Source organism: Magnolia sinica, chromosome 1, assembly GCF_029962835.1.
Source record: "Magnolia sinica isolate HGM2019 chromosome 1, MsV1, whole genome shotgun sequence".
Taxonomy (NCBI): domain Eukaryota; kingdom Viridiplantae; phylum Streptophyta; class Magnoliopsida; order Magnoliales; family Magnoliaceae; genus Magnolia; species Magnolia sinica.
Window position 1 is genome coordinate 105,923,188 of NC_080573.1, and position 23,358 is coordinate 105,946,545.

A 23,358-nucleotide genomic window follows, 5' to 3' on the forward strand; every position below is an offset into this window, starting at 1 on the left:
ATATACAAAAGGTTGTCAATGATCAATATTCCTTTTTTTTCTTTTACCATCACAAAAAGAAAGGCAGCAAATGAAGTGATTATTTCCAATTATGTTTACCACAATAGAGTAGAAAAAAGGGAATTCATTCAAGATAGTGAGTAAAAAGAAGAGGATTGAGTCAAGATAGTTACAAGATGTCGCAGATGATCTTTTGCCAAGTCATTATTTGTGAGATTAATAGTTCGGAGTTGGGAAGATTCCATCCGTTCAACCATGGCTTCAAGTTCAGCAACCGTATGAACACCAACACTGCAACAACAATTCACAAACATTACAAATACAATCAAAGAAAACATCCAGAAAGAACAGAAGATATTAGACTTGAAGGATGGCACGATTATAGTCTTCTAACATTATGACAATGAATCGTTGAAGAGATCAATGTACTGTAGAACATTCTCTTGGTGGAAACCAAATTTGGGGAAAAGATACCATTGTTTTCCTTGCATAAAGAAATTTGGGGAAAGCCACTCAGTAGGTCAACAACTGAATAAAATCATATTGCTACTAACCTGTACAAAACAAGAGCTTCGTTTTTCCTGGCATCATATCTGTATTTAAATTCGGTGATATTTATTGGACCAACCTGCCATATAACATATGAGATTTGGTTCAACAAGGATGAAACACAGCAGCTGTGGCATGAAAGGTTGATGCAATGACTTTTGGTAGCATACCAGTTCACAGAATCTTTTAAAGCTCCCTTTATCCTCTGGCATAAAAGTAGCTAGTACAGCCTCTCGTTGCCTACCAACATCAGCAAGTTCAGTCACCAACCTCAGCCTATCAAAGTTCATGTTGGCCCCACTGGTTATTGCTACAACATTTTCACCCTTCCGACCATAGTACTTGCAGTAAGCTTCTGCTCCAGCTAGGGCAAGTGCACCTGCTGGTTCTAGAATGCTCCTTTTCTCCTCGAACATGTCCTGAAGAATGGACTCAAATATAACAACTCCAGTATATCATACATTAAAGCACCAAGGTCAGTGTAGCTACAATTCCAAACAAGTAAAAGAAGAAGACTTCTACTTGCAAGAAGGAAAATAACTTGTAAAGTTAAGGGCCCGTGTCATGTTCTAGCAGAACAATGGCATGCAGTGTATGATGAAGAAAAAAAAAAAAGGTGATCGTGAACAGAAATTTTGCTAGTAAGTCCCTACCAGCACTAGGAATGACTAACAAGAACCATTGCCAACGGCATCTTCTGAAAGAAACTAATGAGGCAAATCAGATGGAATTGAATTTAATGAAATAGTTGAATATGCACCAATCACAATCAGGAGTGAAAATCCCACCTTCAGATGCCACAAACTAGAGGACCACTTCACTAGCAGCAGAAGAATAAAGAAGAAAGGAAGATGGTATGAGTGTGCGTGTGTGTGGAGTCTCAACACAAAATAACCTAAAGGAATCTTGCCTCTAGGGTTTCTAGATTATTGGCTGGGGTTGGCTCTAAAGGTGGTTTGTATGGAAAAACTAGGGTTGGGTATTAGGATGGACATTAAATTCCCAACAGCCCAACGGCCTTCGAGTAAGGAAATGTAGAAAAAAGAATTAAAAAAGACAAATCAACCTTCTATAACTATTACTCAGAAAAGTTAAAGCAACTCATATTCTATCAAAATAATCATCATATCATATCATCGTGTCCTATTTGCTGCATGCCAACACATGCATGCACACTATGGAATACTTCAAACAGCCTTCTAGCAAAGAAATGGTTCAAAAAGATTCTTCATTGGCAATGTATAAGTCGGCACTACATTGACTTCTTATGCCTCTAAGAATATGAATTTCCCACCAATCATTCTTCTCCCATTTTGAAGGTAAGAATCATTGAACTTCCTTAGTCCAAACAATCTCATGAATCTTTTTATATGCGACATTCACCACAGTTCCTAGTTAATATGTAACATTTTCCCTTCTCATTTAGTATTTCAGGACATTAAAATGGAAACCAGAGGAGCAACTGGGCCTAACCTGCTACACAACCATTCGTTCCACCCCTATTCCCTTTTCTACCGATTGTTAGCCTCTGGTTCCAGGATGAACCAGCATGAAAAGCAGAAATTCATGCTTCGAGTGCATCCAGCTTTTATTGGGAATCAGTTCTCAGATACCAATCGTCAAGGACTGCTGGGGTTGGAAAGCTTAAGTATCATACCTTCTCTGCTTTAATTTGGAATCATCTAAAAAGTTCCATTTCAGTGCAAGTAAAAATAAAGGAGAAGAATTTCTCTAGCACTCAATGAGTAGGGCATCCCCTAGGCTCTTCTGTCCCTTGATTTGTCTGTATTAAGTTCAGTGGAATATATTCATGACAAAGGCTTCTAATATCTCTCATATAACTGCAACTAGTCTCCACCATGGTAGCATAGGTAGTGCAACCTGCAGGGCATCCTCGATGTAGACAAAGGAATACTATACCAAGGATTACAAAGCTAAATGATAGCCAAATTCAAAACGCACTAATTTTGATATGGAAGATAACAGAATTGCAGATTTCTGGCACTAACATGGAAGTGATTGGAAACCAAGTTCACTTTGTAGGCATTAGATCTGTATACAACTCAGCACCAATCTGTTGGGATACCTACCAACTAGACATAAAAAGAACCATATCGAGTAAGCCCCTGACACTTGATGACAGAACGACTTAATTCATCACAGGGCTCCATGCCCTTCAGATGGATTTGAAATGACCAACAGGAGTAGACACATTGCTTCGGCCAATACAAGCCTCAGACAGCAAATTCCACCAGTATGATGAGTCAGCGATGAAATTAGACAGTGGCTTAAGCCATAGCCAAGGCATTTTCCAGAGGTGGAATCTTCTAGTTCTTCCTATTTGATCGGGATCTAGACATGAGCATTGTTCAGAGAATCCCCGATATTATCAAAATATCCAGTTCAGCGATACTGATAACACTGGTAGTATCAGAAATTCCATGTATTGCCAATGTATCACCAATATTTTCAACGATGTAAAATCTAGGCATTGCATGTATTGTCAATGAATCGATAGTATCGCCAATGTATCACCAATATTTTCAACCGCGTAAATTCTAAGTGTCACTTGTATCGCTAGTGTATCGGCGATATTTCAATAATATCACTAATGTATCGAGATCACCAAAAAATTGTTTATTAAAAAATTCCATTTCAAGTTTTTTTTTATGGGTGCATGGTTGTATGCAATGATCAAATTGTCAATGATATTATCATCAACGCAGCATGGGAGATATTAAGACCACATTCTTTCGTCTCCTTTTCAGTTGTCGATGATTTCTCAGCAAAATATCATGTGTTGCCGATATTCTGAAATATCCATGGATGTTTGGATGGAAGATAGGATGGTTGGATAGATAGTTGGATGGATAGATGGGATGGTTGGACAGATTTCCTACAACAACACATGGTTTTAAGCCCCCCATTAAATGGAAACTTATTACGTATGCATTCTTGTTGCAATTTTTTTATTCTTAAATCTGCAAATATGTGTATTTTAGCATCTCCTGAAGTTTCACTGAAAATTTCCACCGTTTTTCCCATGTTTCCCTACATTTCCAGTTATCGGCGATATAATTGGCAATATCGATATTGTTTCCGTATCCCCATCCAGAGAAACTTATGGTGATACCAATACTTCGAACACTGGGCACACCTAGGCATTTCAGCCACACCAGGGGCAGCCACACCAGGGGTGCGCCTAGCACCTTTTACTACACTAGTTACTGTACATGTAAACAGTTTTTTTTTTGTAGTAGGAAAAATTCCCCCATCATATTTGTACTTTTTTTTTACACACACGCATCACATGGGCACTCGAACCCATGACTTCAATGTCGAAACGCATTGTGTCAGCCACTGAGCCATGCAATGAGACCCCATCATATTTGTACTTTGTTCATACTTGAAACTTCTTTCAAAAAATAGCATAAGGAGTCATTCGACTCTTGAAGGGAAAGGCCAGTAATTTCAGTTCGCTACTTCTCTTTAGATTTCCATGAAGATAGAAAAATGAATAACTATAAACAATAATAATAATAACATCTGTAGACCACAAGAGTTTAAGAAACAGCCATTGGATGATGTCCAGTTTCAAAATTGTGTCATTTCCCTTAACAGAAAATGAAAAGGCTGTAGGGGCATGATATCAAAGTGGATAAGAAAAAAATGGAAAATGCCAGTGGGTTGAAAATATGGGCGAAACTTTAAACAGAGTTCAGTATGGGTACAACTAGAGTAACCTCGATAGAACAAAATGAAACTGTGTAACACAAGCTGGTGGTATTTACCACTATATTTCAGCTGTTCCAAAGATAGCTTCCACCAAATTCAAATGCCATTAGGTTTTTCTTTTTCTTTTTCTTTTTTTTTTTAAGACACAGGGTGTCCCCACCTCTTTTTTGAAGTGAGACTAATCCCTGCGGATACACGCAATCACCCACAACCACGTGTATCGAGTAAAGCCAAGGAGGGGAATCGAACCCTCACCTATAGGGAGCAAACCTATGGTGAAGACCATTCGCCCAAACCTCATTGTTGAGCAGGAGCTTTCATTTTGATAATATGGAAAACAAAATTGATCAACCACAAGTTTTTAGATGGCTGCAATGCATCCTTTAGTTCAGTCACAAACAACTAAGGGATTAATAGCAATTCAAGTTTTGATTCTGTCCAGGATTACTTATGAAATATAGTAGACATATAGTGATTTTGCAAGTGATGTAGTGTAGATATTTTCAAATGATATTCACCCTGTATAGAAAGAATTAGTATGCGTGTAAAGAGCATAAAATAAGCCTCACCTTTATTGAGGCACAAATGGCATCACGGCTGACAAGAACCACTCCATCTACCAATTCTCTGCATAAGCGAAAAGTTTCTTCTCCAACCACTTTCACAGCTACACCGTCTGCAAAACCTCCAACTTGCTCCAGCATGATTCTCTGCCCATGATGCAAAGACAAAGCCATTGCATTTGCATCAAAGGGCTCCACTCCAATGATTTTTACCTACATAAACAACTAAGCAGGTTACTACTTATACTTTGTACTTTCATTTCCATGTTATGGATGAATTAGATCTAGAACTAAAAGAACTCATTTTGCAAGTATAAAATAAATCAAAGCATTTCTTGAATTCAAACTTTGTTTTCCATGTAAATATTAGCAATTCAGAAGTACATATTTTATGACATTCCCTCTCCAAAAATCAGATGAAATTCCAAGTGTTTACCTTGGTATGTATGGAACAGAGTATGCTACAGAATTTAGAGAAAACAATGAAACAAAACACAGTATGACAAACAATATGCAGAATAGGGGTGGTAATGGGCCTGGCAGTCCCACCCCATACGGCCTGGGCTTGTGACCCTAAACTTGGCCCTAAGGGCTGGGCCACTGCTTGAAATTTAGGCCTGGTGTCCAGGCTGGCCAAGACCAGGCAATGATCAATGGCTCAGCCCATCCCCCAGTCCAATCATCAAGTGGGCCGCCATTGTTCAAAAAGAATTGATGGTTTAAAGACACTTGTAAGTGGTTCCCATCCACCACACTTGTAGCTTAAAGAAACTCCTAGGATCCAGGTCACGTTTCAATGATCAAAACCATTTATATTGTGGAATCTGGCTTAGATGGAGGATGCCCAATAAAAATTAAGATTGATCAATTTCAAACCAATAAGCATTTAAATCTTTTCTCCTGGCCCTATAGGGCCAGGGGCCCAGGGCTAAGGCTTAGGGGACTAGGGCCAAAATAGGGGCCATCCTAGCCCAGCCCATTGCCACCACTAATATGGAAGCCAAACAGTAGAGGAATTCATGATCCATTTTAATTTACATAAATAGTAACATCTAAAATGACGCATAACATAAAAACAATCCAAAAATAAGAATACGCATAAGCATTACAATATGAGATACAAAACAACTAGTTATGAATTCAATTGATTTAGTTCCTAGTTGACATGCTTAGTATCAATCTTGACAACTCTCATGTGTGGCAGTTCAATTGTCATTATGGAATTACTTCCTTTGAAGTATTAGATAAAGTTTTGTCCTGCAATCATGAAACCAGTTAGAGCCCATCTCTGCTGCTAGGGGTATAACTTGATCTACTTCTTTCTACTAATTAAGTATCCCATGCCCATCTTCATCAAAATACTGTGAACATCATCATCCAAGCCTTATCCCAATTAATTGGAGTCAAATACATAAATCCTGTTATGCCACTCTGCTCTACCGAGGACCATATCCTAAAATAAACCATAGTTCATCAAATCGTTTCTTACCTCTACCCATGTACTTTTCTTCCCTTTGCCCTTTTTTTTTTTTTGAAACAATGATAATATTATTTCTAACAAGCCAAGGCTCAATCTTTACAAATGACAAGAACTGGAAAATTACAACACCCCCCGAAAAACTGGAAATGAACCTATGATCTTTGAAGATAAAGACCATTCTATAACAAGAGATTTTACCCTGCTAAACACCTTGAGAAACTGCTTGTTGCCATTCCTAAAACATCGGTTATTCCTTTCTATCCATATGGTCCATATGCCCACAAGTAAACATAATCGCCAAATTTTTTCCCCGTCTTCTTTGAACCCCTCCCTACCACATTAGTAAGAAACTATCAACGGATTCTAGCGCTACCCATAAAACTCTGAACAATGCAACGAATTGATCCCATAACCTCTTTGCAAAAGGACACTGAAGAAAGGGGTGATCCACCAATCCCTCGTCTCGCACATACATCAAACAAACATTCAGATGAATGAAACTTCGATTACGAAGATTATCTATTGTAAGCACTTTCTTCCTGCTCACTAGCCATGTGAGCGCCACAACCTTTGGAGGAGCACCATAACTCCAAATAAACGATGTCGCACAAACCCCACCACTAGAGTCAGCCCCACTTAGGGGCATGTAGAGCGATTTGATTGAAAACCTAACAGATTTATCTTTTAGCCAAATCATAGAATCCGCATCTGAAATTATGGGAGCTATATTTGCAGACATTTTTTATTTTTGATAGCTTCCCCCCATCCACTCTCAACAATGCTCATCATCCACTAGTTCTCGATACAAAATTTACAAATGCAACAATATCTCTAAATGTGAAGGAATGCAGCCACTTTTACCTAAGGGCAGCAATGGCCAGGCTGCCTGACCTGGCCCAGATGGCCTGACCTTATAGGGTTAGCCCCAAAACTTGGCCCAACCGGGCCCATTAGCCCCAAGGTATTCAATACGGTAACAGCCAACATAGTCACTGTTATGATATGGGTTGTAACGGCTACTATGTACCATTACGGCCAATTAAAAATATAATGATGATAAAACTGTAACAGCCCCATAACAACCATTACAGGACATTCTTTCCATAACACGTAACGGTCCCCACAATTACCGTCACGTAACCGTTTTTTCATTCCTTAATTGGGATTGGCCCCATCCATCATCAAGTGGGCCACAATTATACAAAAGAATGCATGGTTTAAAGATACTTGTGACTAGAACTCATTGTACACAAGTAGTTTAAAGGCACTCTTGGATTTAAGGTCATGTTTCAATGATCAAAACCATTTATATGGTAGGACGTGGGGGTACCAAAAAAAAAAAGTTTAGATTAGACAATGTTGTCAAAATCATTATTATATCACAAATCGTAATAGGGGTTGAATCGTATCGAATCGCAAATCGTATCATAAACCGTAAAAAAATTATAATTTTCTTAAATTTTAAGAAAATATATGAAAAACATAAATAAATTAGAAGAAAAAAAAAACTCATCAATCACCCTTTTGCCATCAATATGCACCTAGCAATACCATGTCATAATAGTGTTGAAGGATTCTTATCTTTCCTTCTTTTTCCTTTTGTCTTTCAAGAAATTTCCCCTTAAAAAACATATATGGATCCTTTAATAATTTATGTTCTTGTAACCTTTCTTGAATGTAGAATCACGTTCGAAAAGCATTATTTGATTCTATAGGCCAATGAAAAGATGTTTTGATTTCCAACCATCATTCCACAGTACTTTTAAGTCAACATGATCGTAAACATCCATAAAAGCATTCCAGACAAGTTATACATTTATTTGGTGTTTCAACCAGTTAAGAAGAAAGAAATCATTTATAAAAATAAAAAATCATGATTTGACATTGAAGAGACAAAATAAAATAATTTACCTTTTCTAAATGATTCTTAAAGCCCCCACCAATTTAAAAACATTAACGAAAGCCATGTGAAGCTTAAAATAGAAGAATACAACTATAATTTGAATTGTAAATCGGGATTTGAATCATACATCGTAGGATTCAAATCATAGAACTGTACATATAAAAAAGGGATCCAAGGTGGGATTCAAATCGTTTTGCTTAAGGGCCTGTTAGTTTCCCATATTACACCGGTAATTCCTAGTAATTACCGGTAACATCTCTACTGCGTTTTGTTTGGTCAAAGCTGTAAAACCAATTTCAAAATCACCTCGTAAATACACCATTGATGTCATCACACTCCAGTAAAATCCTGAAGGATTTCCTAGCTGAAAGCTTGAGGCAACTGAGATGGGAGTGGATTAGGTTTCCACCACGGCCCCACCCGAGACGGTTTGGCCCTTACCGTGGGGCCCAACTTGATGTATGTATTGTATATCCACTCCATCCATCCGCTTTTCAGATCAGTTTAGGGCATGAACCCAAAAATGAAGCAGATAAAAATCTCAAGTGGACCATACCGTAGGAAACAGTGGTATTAACCATTAAAAACTTCTTTTGGCCACAAAAGTTTTGGATCAAGCAAATATTTTTTCCCTTCATCTAGGTTTGTGTGGACTTATCAACAGGTTGGATGGAAACAAAAAAACATTGCATAAACATTATAGTTGTCCCTAGGAAGTTTTTAATGGTAGAGCATTAAATAACCATTGTTTGTTATAGTATGGTCCACCTGGGGTTTTAATCTGCTTCATTTTTGGGCTCTTGCTCTAAAATGATCAAGAAAAATGGATGGAAGGAGTGGATATACAATAAATACACCAAGTTGGGCCCACGATAAGGGTTGCACCGTCTTCGGTGAGGCAGGGCCGCACCTAATCCGCTCCCGAAAATCTCAAGGGACTGCTTAATGGTTGAGGAGGCAACTACCTCTTACACCTAGAGCCTAAGCTGGAGCTTCCATGGAGGAGATCAAGGTATGGTTCGAGGCCTATTGTAAGCTCACAGATGGAAATTGTGGCCTCAAGTGTTTAAGTGACATTGACCTTCTCCCCAACCTTAAGCCTGACGTGAACCTTGATTTCATTCTCATGGCGAGGACCCTATTTCGAGATGGTCCAATGTTATCCCTCTGCAAATGGGAGAATCTCTCTTTGGCTCAATCGACCTTTCTTTCCATTTTAGTGGTGTCCCTGTCGAACTTTGAAATCTTGACTTCCTTCCGTCGGTTCCTTGTTGGAGAGGTCCTTCTGTTTGACCTAGCAACGGAGTCCAAGTAGGAACTCCGGTTGGCTCGCATCCTAATCAAGAAAAGGAGGCTTGCTCCAGTGATTTCTAGGATCCCAGTCTTGGTGGGTGGGCATCACTACAAGATTTTGGTGGGGCTAGAGGATTCAGTCGCGCTTGCATCAATAGCTGGCTTCAATGGCGTACCAACAAGCCGATGCTCCCTAAAGATGACGGAGCATGAAGGCACGAATACTCCCACGAAGCTCCTTCCATTCTGTCAGGGGGCATGGGGTCACACATGGCATCAACATCCACACATGTCCCTCCATTAGGCCCTCTTCCCTTAATCGAAACCGCTCATCCACCACCCTCATCAGACAATGTGGATCCCTCTCCTATAGGGGTCAAGCTCGTGCCTAGTGTCCCAACATGCAACTGTCAATCTCTATTGATGAGAGGCTCCAACCTTTTCCTAGAAACACGTCCCCGCTAACATCATCCAAGCTAAATCTCCAATGACACATGCTCCAACTTCCTTTACCCTCGAGCCTTGTTCTGATAATGCAGAGCTCGTCTCCCAGCTAGCTGCCACCTTTTCAAGCTCCTCGAGTAGGGACCCAAGCCCCTCTAGCAGAAGGAGAGACGCCCACGCATCTCGCATTAATGCTGAGGGCCAAATGCTTGAGGTGCTTGCGTCACTAAAGCCAACTGCTAACGTTGGCATTCATAGCTCCTCTGACACCTCAGCCAGATCACCTCTTCTCCCTACAACACCTGGCTCTCTCTAGTCACCCCTCGAGCCTCCATCCAGCCCTTCATTTACTAGCTCTAGATACGAGGGTGGCGATGTCGACACTTCTAATGATGGCTCCTCTCCTCATGACAGTTCCATGTCCTTCCCGGAGCAAGGTGTCCCGTATCGGTATCGGTTGGCGTAACGGTGCCCTCCGAAACCGATACGGATACGGGGGCGTAACGGCGATACGGGGGCGTAACGGCCCATAACGGCGCAATTTTTTTTTTTTGCCAAAAAAATATGAAAAAATATGGATTAAATCCGGAATATTTTAAGCATTCCAAATATGCATTCATTTATAAATTGGAACATGTTTATGGTGGTGTAACGGTCCACTCTTTGGTGAGAAGTTGTATCGGACTGTCTAATTAATTTTTTAACCAGGTAACTTGAATTTAACTACAAAATTCATATATTTAATTTTTTAAATATGTAATTTATATACTTAACAACTTGATATCATTTCACCCAATAGTTCTTTAAAAAAATGAAATTAAATTCAGGTAGATGGCGTTGCCAATTTGGGGCTGACTTGGAGGACCAATCTATTCTCCAAATCAACCTCAAATTCATGTCATTTATTGTCATTATCCCACTTATAAATTGGTGGACATTTATTGGATAGTGAATCATATAAAATAAAAAATAAATCAAAAGGCCCTATTTTAAAAAATAAAAGTTCACAAATTAACAATTAAAACTATTTAAATAATTTGATTTTGGCATTGTGAGTTAGCAATTGCAGTCCATAATTTAATTGTCAAATTTTAAGTTATGTCTTGTGTACAATTTTTTAAGGCTTGAATTAAGAGAGACTCGGATGTAAAGTGCAGCACACGTGTCAAAATTTTTTGGGCCTTACCCGTGATGAATGTGTTATATCCATATCGTCCATCCATTTTGCCAAATAATTTTAGGGCATGAGCCCAAAAATGAGGCACATCCAAAGCTCAGATGGATTGCACCATAAAAAACAACAATAATTAAACGATCACCGTTAAAAATTTATTGGGGGCTAGAAAAGTTTTAGATCAAGCTGGCATGTGTGTATTCCCTTCATCCACGTCAATGTGACCCAAGTAACAAGTTAGATTGAAAATAAACATTACGGTGGACTTTAAGAAATTTTTAATGGTGAGCATTCTATAACCACTATTTCCTATGGTGTGGTCCACCTGAGATTTGGATATTACTAATTTTTTGAATCCTGACCTAAAATGACGTGGCAAAATGGATAGACGATATGGATAAAATATATACATCATAGTGGGGCCCACTCGAGTCCGATTGGATGGAAAATAAATGTTACCGTGTGCACTACGAATATATTAACCTGAAAATCATTATCTCTGTTGCTATTTCTGGTGTGGTCCAGATGATCTCTGGATATAATTCATTTTTTAGGTGGTGATCTAAAATGATCTTTGAAAATAGATGAACGGTGTAGATGTAATAAATACATCACTGTGGGGCGATATAACTTTGATCTCCTTTGAACCGTTCGTACAACTCGAAGCTCAAGGAGTGTCAGCGATCGTCTTTGCGTGACACGTACCTAAAGCAGGCAGCAGCTAGCTGCTGCAAACCAAAAAAAAAAAAAAACAGGAGAGAGAGGGAAACGAAAAGAAAAAAAGAGGGAAAGAAGAGAGATAAGAAAAAAAAGAGGGAAAGGGGGAAAGAAGAGATTGAGAGAGAGAGAGAGAGGAAGAAGAAGAAGAAGAAGAGGAAGAAGCGGCGCAGGTCGCAGCTGCAGCCGCAGCCACAGCCGCAGCCGGGCGCAGCCGCAGCTGCTCGAGGAGAAGAAGAAGAAGAAAGGAAAAAAAGGTCGATTTTTTTTTTTTTTTTTTTTTTTTATTTTAAGGGCCCGTAACAGCCATTACGGGTCCGTAACGGCCGTTATGGCCCGTAACGGCCCTGTAAGGCCATAACGGCCCTGTAACGGCCGTTACGAGCACAGAATTTCGTAACGGCCGTTTCGACCCCGTATCGCGTAACGGGTCCCACCGTTACCGTTATGTATCGGCCGTTACGGCCGATACGTAACCGATTTGGGATACCCTGTCCCGGAGACAAATGGAGAATCCTAGCAATCTTTCGACGACAAGCCACTGGATAGCTAGAAGGCCCTCATCTCTCTAGAGAGTAATGGATGCCTCAAGCCTGACGCCTACGTCAATGCGCATGTGTCGCTTCACCTTTACCTGACGTATGGGCTTTCTCTGCCTTCAGCTAACAACCCTTTCATGGCCTCAAACGGCACCCCTACTCATGAGCTGACACTTGTCTCTTAGCTCTTGGTTCAAACGAGGATCTCCCCCCTTTCCTTTGAATCATCCCTCCCTTTCCTCCAGTCCCGACCTCCTCCCTCCCCTTTTCCTAATCACATCTCCCTTAGTCCTTCATTCTTCCCTAACTCCCCAGTCCTGCTCCATCTCTCCTCCATTCCTTCTAACTCTAGTCAACCCGTCTTTATATTTCCCACCTCTGACCCTAGATGGGTGATGGTCCCAGTAGACCTTGGATCCCCTTCCTCCTAGTTGACTTGGTTCAAACGAGGATCTCCCCCCTTTCCTTCGAATCGTCCCTCCCTTTCCCCTAGTCCGTACCTCCTCCCTCCCCTTCTCCTCATCGCCTCTCCCTTAGTCCTTCATTCTCCCCTAACTTCCCAGTCCTACTCCATCTCTCATCCATTCCTTACAACTCTGGTCAACCCATCTCCACTGATATTCTCAAAGTTGCTCCCCTCCAAGCCCAAGTAGTGGATCCCTACCCTCAAGAGCTTCCTCTAGTTCCCCCCCCCCCCCCCCCCAACTCATCCCTATCTAAATTTAAGGAGCCCCATCGTATTAGGAAGGCTTATTTGGAGTTTGAGAGATTTGTGGGTATAACTTTTGGGGAACGCGAAGAAGACTAAATTGCTCTGTTTCAATTCCTTGAAGAGGTGCGAGGGCCATGACCACTTCAAAAAGGACCCCCAAATTTCCTAGTGGAGAGAGCTCGTCGGTTTGGAGTCTTTTGTCAACTATGACGGTGGCACTAGCTCTAGGTCCTCGAAAAAAGGGAGAAGGGGAGAGTTTGTGTGCCAATGAAGATTCTCACCTAGAAAATCCATGAACTCAAATGTAGGAAGAATAAGACCCATGTCAAAAACATGTGCAGGAAATTCAAGCCTCAGATTGTGATGCTCCAAGAAACCAAATTCCAATCTATGAATAAATCTGATATTGATGACATGTGGGGGAGTTTGTCAGAAAGATTGGATCTCACTAAGATGCAAATGGCTCCTCGTTGCCTGGGATTCCTTTTCTTGGTGCAAGGACTCCCTTATTAGAGCCTATTTGGTCTATGTGGTTCTAATAAGGGCCTTTTTTCGAGATCCAAATGGGTTTTCTTCTCGATCTATGGCCCTTGTAAAGCTTCTTCAAGACATCTCCTTTGGAACAATCTCAATCCTCTTAGACAAAATTATATCTTGCCTTAGTGTCTCGGAGGTGACTTTAATGTTATTTATTTTTCTTTTGAAAACTTGAACGGTGGTAGCCTTTACTTGGTGTAATGGTCAATCCCCATCCTCTCCCCACCACATGATTGGCTAGAAGTCTTTCCTCTGGTCTCCTAGAGGGGCTTTCCCCGCCCTATAGAGCTGGGCATTGAGTCGAGTCGGACCGAGTTAGGGCTGACTCGACTCGATCTGGTTTTGAAATAGGCCTTACCCGAACTCGATCCGACTCGATACCGAGTCCAACATGCCTAACTCGATCCGAGTCCGGTCGGGCCTGGACTAATCCAGACTGAGTCTGATCCGGTCAGAAGTACCGAGTCGGGTCGAGTTGGCACCGAGTTAGATTGAGAGATGAGGGAGGGAGAGACCGAGCAAGTGGAGAGGAGGAGGAGGAGAATGATGGTGGTGAGTGGCTGTCGGGCTTAAAAGATGAGGAGGATGAGTGAGGGAGAGAGAGGGGCTGAGCTTGGAAGATGAGGAGGATGAGGGAGGGAAAGAGATTTTGGGATCGGGTCGGGGTAGGGTGTGGCAGGTAGGGTTAGAGAGTCGGTTTTTGGATCGAGTCAGTTTTCGGATCGAGTCAGGTCTAACCGGATCGAGTTTCGGGTCGAGTCAGGCTGAGTTACTAGGTAACTCGAACTCGACTCGATTTGAGTTCGGATTGGGCGAAGCCTACTCGGTTCGGACCGACTCAACCATTCAGTTCGGGTCGAGTCGGATCTGAACGAGTCGAACAAGTCGAGTTAGCCGGATCAAGTCGTCCCGTGCCCAACAACTACCCCATTTTACTAGATGTCCTTGAGGAAAGTTGGGGGCCCAGGCCCTTTAGATTTGAGCTTTCCTGACTCGAGATTGAAGGCTTCTCCTCTTTGGTTTCGAATTGGTGGAGCTCCTTTTCCATCTCCAGCAACCCTAGCTTCATCTTGAGTCAAAAGCTAAAACTTCTCGAGTCTAAATTGATCGCGTGGAGGAAGGAGACTCAGGATGATCTAGAGGTTGCTGCCGCTAACAATCTTTCAACAATTCAATCTCTTGATGTGCAGGAAGAATCTCCCCCTCTCGAGTATCAAGCCCATAATGGATACTTATATATTCTCTTAGTTGACATGTACTAAACTATGTGGAACACTTGATGGGGACTATTAGATGCATTTTATCATTATTTCTATGACCTCAAGGGCATATGCCTTTTTTCCTTTGCTTGGGGTAGTAAAGCACCTCAAGGTTTTTGTCTTTTAAGCACATCCAACTATGCAAGTCGTTCCCCTTTTTTTCTTTTCCTTTTTCCTTTGTTGAAAGGTAATAGAACTTTTATTCAAAACAAAACAAAGCACGAAAAAAAACTACAAGAAAAAAAAAAAAAAAAAAAAAAACAGCAACAAAGGTACACCAAGTAGGCAACCCAACTACAGCCCAAAGAAATCCATATTACATCTCTCGAGATTAGACACAAAGAAAGCCCATTCAATAACCAGCGATCTAATCCTTTGGGAGGTGCTTTCCACCGATTTAAAGGCATTATTGAAGCACCTAGCATTCCTTTCTTCCCAAATAGCCCACTAAATAGCAAGAAGAGTCATTCTCCAAAGGATCTTCTCTTTCCCAAGAATGACCCCATTCCAAGCCGATAGGAGGCGATCCACCGAGTCTAAGGCAACCCACGTTACAAGAAAAATGACCCAAAATGTCCTCCAAATCGGACCCAAAAAAGGGGCAATGCAAAAAGAGGTGATCCACTATTTCTTCGTCTCTAATACACAAGATGCAAATTTGGGATCACCCTTCCACGTTTCCGCAAATTATCCGCAGTAAGAACCTATTATTCATTACATAACTATAACACTTGTATCAATTGCAGTTATTAGAGTGTGGTTAGGGAGTATTACTTTACTTTATGGTCTTTTCCCATCAACCCTTTCATAAAGGGCATTTCTATAATTTCATCTATTAAGGCGTAGGGCCCTATGCTACAGACCCCCATTGGTCTAGGTCACTGATAGAGGTGCCACAAGTTTATGAGAAGTGTTAAGCTTCCATTATCTGGGTCAAACTGTTCACTTTTAAACACATGCTCATGTGTGTGATAATTAATGTGGATGGCACAAAAAATTGACTAGGCGTTTGCTTGAGGTACTACTACTACTATGGACATTCTGGAGTCCAGTAAAGATTCACAAACCTCTGGTCGAACTCTCTTCACATAAGCAGCAATGCCTGCTATTAATCCACCACCACCCACAGGTACAAAGATTGCATGTAATGGACCTTTTAATTGCCGAACTATCTCCATGCCAACAGTTCCCTGGCCCATGATGACATCAGGATGATCAAAAGGAGGAATGAACGTGCGACCATCCTGCTCACCCCGTTGTTTAGCGTATGCTTGTGCTTCATCATAAGAATCCCCGATGAGAACAACAGTTGCACCTAATCTCTCAACAGATTTCCACTGAGCAAATAGAAAGGAAAAAAAAAAAAAAAACAAAATGAAAATCTGAACCATTAGCGAAAAGGACTGAATCAAATGTAACTCCAAACCTAATGGTCAAAAAAAAACATTAAGCTAGTTTTCCATGTCTAATGCATGTTGGTTAACTTCTAGAAATTATATCATTTATTACCTTGATCTCTGGTGTTGTAACAGGCATAACTATCACTGCATCGCAATTTAGTTTTTGTGCAGCCAATGCAACTCCTTGAGCATGGTTTCCAGCTGATGAGCAGATAACTCCCCTATCCAACTGGTCTCTAGAAAGCTTGGCCATCATATTATATGCTCCTCGCAACTTAAATGAGAAAACCTACATATTGAATTATCAAGGCAATCATTACTAAGCTAGGTAACTTGGATGCAGATATGAGGTCTCAGGTACAGAAATCATGGAATATCAGAAATGTTGACACATCTGTAACATAATGAAATATAGATATGTTCAGGAGTGGTCACCTACAATAGTCGTACCCTACAAAACATTTTCTGCCCTTCAGTATTTTTTGTTCCAAGTTTATCCAAGTTTACCCCATAAATTATCATATTTATACAAGGGAAAAATGGTTTCAAAAATAGCTTGTAGATTAAGCTGACCTACAACCAGTTGTGGGCAATCAATCCTCTATTAGAATTATCAATATGCCTGTGTGTTAAATCATATGGAAAGTATAGAGTTGAGAAGCAAGATGAGAGAAGCATCGTGATACTTACAAGAATGAAAGGAAAGCAAAGTTGTAGCAACTATCGCATAATCAAACTTATTAATTACGCTATGAAGCAATGGAGGTTGGTGGGCCAAAGGCTAAACAAGATCAAGGATGTTAAAGAATTAGTGTGGCTCTATCCTAGGGAGAGGAGACCAACAATCAAAGATACTTTCCTACTTACCTTTTATTGACATGAAGGAAACATACAATGGAGTAACAAGGAGGTTCTATGGAGGGTGATAAGCGACAAGGGGAACCCGTAAGATATGGCAATGTCATTAAAGGCGTGCATGGGTGTTTTGTTACATAAGTGAAGATGGCTTGTTGGGAGACAAATTAGTTCCCGGAAGAAGGCCTTCATCAAGATCCACATTAAGCTCTTACCCATTATCAACATTGTAGATGAATTATCAACTATCATCCAGGATGAGGTTCCTTGGTATATGCCGTTGACGATTATGTGGTTCCTTGGTCGAGTATGTTTTACGGAGCTCTGCCAAAGGTACCAGCCTTTTCCTCGCCCGTGGACAGGAATGGAGTGCTCACAGTCGATAACCTTCACAAGTGGGGAATGGTTCTCCCCAACATTTCTCTCCTTTGCATGAGAGACACGGAATCAATTGCCCACCTTTTCATCTCATGCCCTTTCACTGCTGGGCTGTGGGACAGCATTTTGGAATTTTACAACATTCCTTTGGTGATGCAATTTCAATAGAGCAGCTGTTCTCAGCTTGACACAGCAGTGTGCCAGTTAGTAACGGCAAGGTTCGGAGGCGGTTAGCCTCTCTAGTGGTCTTATGGACCATTTGAGGAGAAAGGAATAACTGCTGCTTTAGAAACTCTAGTGGGTCCATTTCGGCAGCAATCAGGAAAGTCTTTTTGTATTATCTGGGATTGGGACCCTGATTAAGGGGGATTTTTTCTGTTTTGCTTCTTTTTGTTTCTTAGGTTGCTGCCTGCCTGCCAGCCCATCTGTTTCTGTTTTGTTTTGTTTTTTTCTGCCTTGGGGTGTTTTTTGATATAATTCTTTACCTTTCAAAAAAAAATTGATGATATGGTGCTAGTTGATGAGACAAGAGGGGGAAAATGATAAATTGGTTGGAGGAAGGTTCTAGAATCTAGATGTTCAAAAAATTAGTAGAAATATGAGTATTTGAAACGCCACTCAAGCAGAAATAGCCATAGATGCAGCCTTCATTTAAAATTCATGGCTGGTAGATTCTTAAAAGTCATCTCTCATCTGTTTCACTTGACATTTTTTTGAAAAGGCTGTTTCACTTAACATGGCTCACAACGATGGAAAAGTCAAGGGGGACATTTCCAATAGAATTAGAGTCATGTGGGTGAAGTTAAGGTATGCCTCTGGAGTTTTGTGCGATCATTGCATGCTGATGGCACTCAAGGGAGCATTCTATAAGATAGTTATCAGATGAAATGTACTTATATGAGGCGAAGTGTCAGGCAATTAAGAGGCAACATGAGCAGAGGATGAACATTGCAGATATGGGAAGTTTAGATGGATGTGGGAAGGCTTGGAAGGACAGAATTAAGAATAAGGTCTCAAAGCAACCTGATAGTTTTTCTATGAGTTCTTTTGGCAATTTGTGTAATACTTGAACTATCCTACGGAGGAGAACTTAGGGCCATTTGGTAGCATCAGAAGTTCAATCTCTGATTAGTTAGTTAGGGACATGTCTCTTGTTCATGATTTGTCTACTGCTTGTCTGCACACAACCCAAAAAATTAAAGACAAGTCCAATATTTTTAACCGTTATAGGCCTTTCTCATTCCTAGAAAATAGAGACCAGCTAGTCCTCATCATAGTACACGGCGGGCCATTATCTTTGGTGCAACCCGGTTATCGAGTCAATGAAATCACGATACCCAAATTACAAAGAATGGACAAGAGTACACCTGTAAGAATATTTGAGTAGAGAGCAAGGTGTTTTGTATTGGTAACGGTGGTTGTAACAGTCATCACCGTTACCGATATGGTGTATTGGCGTAACGACCATTACATTCCCATATCAATTGATTTTTTTTTTCCTCAAAAAATTCTGGAAAAACTATCCAAAATTTTCAGAAAATGTAAATATTCCAAATATGCATTCATTTTTTGTTTCGAACAAGTTTATGGTAGTGTAACGGTCCACTCTTTGGTGAGAGTGCTATATCGGGTTGTCTGATGAATGCATGAACCTGACAACCTAGGACTGACTATAAAACTTTTATATCTAATTTTCTAATTATATAATATCAATGATGAATTTATTAGAATGAATGTAATACCAAAGCATCTCACATTTGCAGGCTTTACTATTATCTATAGTGTTGGTGTATTACATACCTCGCAACTCACATACATTTCATTTCAACATACAGACTCCAGAGACTTTTGTGTCATATCGTGTAATTTCTATACTTAATAATTTGATATCATTGCCCCTAATAAATCTTAAGAAAAAATTAAAATTAAATTCGGGAATTTTGTGTTGCAATTTGGCAAACCACTCAATGCCCCAAATCAACCTCAAATTCGTGCAATCTATTGTCACTTATCCCACCAATGGATCGATGGACATTTATTAGATGATGAAGAATAAATATTTCAAAAAATTAGTGGCTGCAAATCAATAGTTAAAATCATTCAACAATTTGATTTTGGGATTATGACATAGCAGTAATGGTCCCATAATTTAGTTGGTTAATTTTGAGTTAATACATGCCTCATATACAATTTTTTTAGGGCCCGGATTAGGTGGGAGTCGAGTTAAGTGTAGCACACACCACCCACCTCAGTGGTGTGTTAATGTGGTAAAGTTTCGTGGGGCCCACCATGTATGTGTTATATCCACACCGTCCATCCATTTTGCCAAATAATTTTAGGGCATGATCCCAAATATGAGGCAGATCCTAAGCTCAAATGTGTTGCAGATCCACTGTCCATCTTCAAGTGCCGCACGCATGCCACATTCCAACCATGTGTTCCCTTCATGTGCCACATGTGCGAAGTTTGACATGCAATGGATGCGCACCATATGCCAACATACATCATCAAGCACCCCGCATGTGCCGCAAGTGTCATTCTACGTCTTCAAGCACCATGCCTACACCACATTTGCGCCATATATTTTCAAGCACCACATGTGTTGCATATGCCATGTTTTCAATATGCACATGCATCACATGTGCCAAATAATCCTTATTCTAGGCGTCAAACAAGCATCATGAGAATAACTAGTCCAGGACAGCATGACTCAGCCAACCAAGATTGGGGCAAGCCTAACCTAGACATGTTATAAAGGACTAAACTATTGATGCCGCCAAACAAATCCTAACATTTTTAGGGAGGAAGTATTATGTCCAATAAAGAAATTATAAAAGATTCAACTAGTTAGAAAGTTTTTTGGTTGTCTTGATTCAACTTAGTCACTTTTCCTTTTAGGGGGTGTTTAGATTGCGAGAACACAGGAAATTCTATTTCCATTTAAATCGAGTTTGTCACGGTTTGTGTACAAAAGTAATAGTGGAATTCAATTTTCACTTCCAACGTTTTACTCAAGAAATGTCGACATTGATTTCTCCAACCAAAAATTTTATATATATATATATATATCGATTCTAAAGGTTATGAGAGGGAATTCTCCCATTTTTACAGTTGACATTATAACATTTCCATAAATAAATAAATAAATAAATAAAACACGGTCGAAACCAAGCAACAGAATTATTGTTGGATTCCTCGGTTTTCCATTCACTGGGGATTCCATAGGGGTTTTCCTTGTCAACATTTTGGATTCTCTCTATCCAAACAGGAGTTCCCAGAACACAACATAAAACAAACAGCACAAATAAGGAATTACTTGATATGGTGGCAAAGTAGGATGATCCATAAGCATGCGCACAGCCGATGTACATGGCATGCATGTAAATCAATCCAAACTGTAGATGGGCTATGACCAGACAATCATTCTGAATTGATAATATGAACTTCCATGTCGGTGGCTATCAAACGGACAGCTAGAACAAAAAATAGTTAACTGCTCGAATAAGATAAACAAGCGCCCATCAATCAGAGGCTAGGATGCTCGAATACATCTGATATTTCAGCTATTCCTGTCTACAATGGGACCAACGGGTAAGATGGTTTGGATTGAGATGCATGTATGCAACATAGTGCATAATGAGGGATTGGTAATGTACATCCTGCTGGAGTATCATAGCTCAAGGTGGGAATACTAGGTCTGTAAAATAGGCCCAGCTAGAAAATTGGACTTCTAGGTCCAGCTCACCACAAGCCGCGTATGGGTCTAATTTTTAGGCCTGCGGGCTGGGCTGGCAGCTTGATTTTAAGGCCTGATAAACTAACAGAATGTGTCTGGGGCTATGTTTAACAACAATTGTCTATTACAGCACAGCCCAAACCCAGCCACAAGCCTGTTTCTGGCTACCAAGAGCTGAGCCAGGACCAAACTTTCCCACCCAGAAGACAAAATGAGCCAGGCAGGGGCTGACAATGGCCCAGGCTGAGTCCAGCCCTAAATAATACTTCACAAGGAAGGATCTTCCTAGCTAATGACTAGGAGAACCAACCAAGACTATGCTGAAGAAGCTACAAAGAAGAAATGAAAAGGAAAAGAAAATGAGACCACATTTTTGTCATGAACTTGGAAGTAGAATGCAACAAAAGGAAAGATGAAACAATCAACATCAGTTCAATGAAATCAATTCCATGAAAACCCGAGTTATAAGGGATAGAAAACCAAAACCAAGAAAGAAAAAGAAAGAAGGACAGAATACTTCCATTCAGGACCAGATATTTGGTTAGAGAACCAATCACCCTGCCCAACTTTTCATCCAATATGTCACCTCCATAAGAAATCAGAGCCATGAAAACAGCGGGCCCGACAATGAAGATCACCCAGCACAAAACTAGGTCATCCACTCATCAGGCAGGCCACGCCATTGAAATATAAATAGACCACCGACAATGGTTCAACATACAGGTGTGACACATGCGATCTTCACGACGGGACCCGAGTTTTACATAGGTCAGATGTCCTACAAATATGCCACTTTCAATAGGGTTAAAAGGGCTGCATGCTGAGTTAGAGTACAACTGGCCGCACATAATCAGTTCTCATTTGGTTAAGGGCACATGCATTATGTGCTGATAACAAGCATTATTTAACTACTACTCAGAAAAATCATAAACTGTAAAGTGAAGAACGAAAGCATGACAAAAGAATCAATCAGAACCGTTTGATCCATGCACAATTGAGAAGCGGATGACTCACAGGTTGCAAATCCTCCCTCTTGAGCCAGACATGGACCCCGATCCTATCCGAGAGCTTGGGCGCATAATCCAGCGGTGACTCAATGGCAACGTCATAGACCTTGGATGAAAGTATGTTGGTGAGGTAGCACATGGCATTGGGCCCACTGACTTTCTCAACGCCCGCTGCCGTCGTCTTGTCCAGGACGGCGCCAAGAGAGCCGCTCTCGTACTGCAAGGAATCGGAAGAGAGCTTCTTGAGAGGAGTGATTGGAGGAGAAGAAGGAGAAGAGCTCTGATCGGGAAGAGGTTTCTGGATGGAGATTTCAGGAGCGCCTTTGGCTACAGCAGCAACGACCAGAGGCTTCATCGTCGTCACCATGGGCCTTTTGAATGGAAGGGCCGAGTGTGCACGTGATGGGAATTGCAGAGGCACATGTGAGAGGGTGGGGTAGACGATCGCCTCCATTGAAGAGATTGGGAAGAACGGTACGGGGATTTAGGTGGGGTTTTTGAGCTGCTGGTTTTATAAACGGTCTGGTCGCTATATTGGGATTACCTGTGGAAAAAAGGGTGAATGTTCACCACCGTTTTGGCATCTTTTACGCCAATCCAAACCATCCAATATGCTGGTAACGTCGTTGATGGATCATGGCTATAAAATAATACTGATTGTGAAAATCTATCCGTCTAGTTAATGGATATGGAACGGATGGTTAAGAGTAAGATAGTGAGCGGTCCACATTTCAGGGAAAATCGGAGAATTACCATCATTTTCTGTGTATTTTTTTGAGGTATTTTCTAAAGTCTAGTTGCTTAGGTGCGTGTCTTGATTCTTTTCTCGCATGTGCGTGTCTTTTATCACCGGACGCGGATTTCCTGCGAAAGTTCGCAGGAAGCTCCTGCAAAAGGATGCTCAATGCGGCCCACCACCATGTTTATGGGAAATATACTCCGTTCATCCGTTTGGCGAGCTAATTTTAGGACAAGTGACCAAAAATGAGTTGGATCCAAAATTAAAGTGGACCACACCAGAGGGAAAATTGGGAAAAGAAATACCTACCGTTGAAACCTTCTTGGGCTCCACCTTGA

General features: G+C 40.8%; 1 protein-coding gene across 4 annotated transcripts in view; it reads right to left on the reverse strand.

Moving 5' to 3' along the window:
- The window catches only part of LOC131253230 (threonine dehydratase 1 biosynthetic, chloroplastic), a 74,058-nt gene extending 51,273 nt beyond the window's left edge, over positions 1-22,785 (reverse strand). For 3 of the 4 annotated variants that reach the window (XM_058254159.1, XM_058254162.1, XM_058254150.1), the window contains exons 1-7: positions 22,289-22,784; positions 16,415-16,594; positions 15,973-16,242; positions 4,854-5,060; positions 720-968; positions 555-628; positions 174-291 (exon numbers count right to left, since the gene is read on the reverse strand). In XM_058254159.1, the coding sequence (XP_058110142.1) occupies positions 174-291; positions 555-628; positions 720-968; positions 4,854-5,060; positions 15,973-16,242; positions 16,415-16,594; positions 22,289-22,735 (1,545 nt within the window). In that variant the 5' untranslated portion in view covers positions 22,736-22,784. Of the gene's footprint in view, positions 1-173; positions 292-554; positions 629-719; positions 969-4,853; positions 5,061-15,972; positions 16,243-16,414; positions 16,595-22,288 lie in introns of all 4 variants that reach the window. The other variant, XM_058254145.1, reaches the window with a different exon arrangement.
- Between the last annotated feature and the right edge of the window lie 573 nt (positions 22,786-23,358).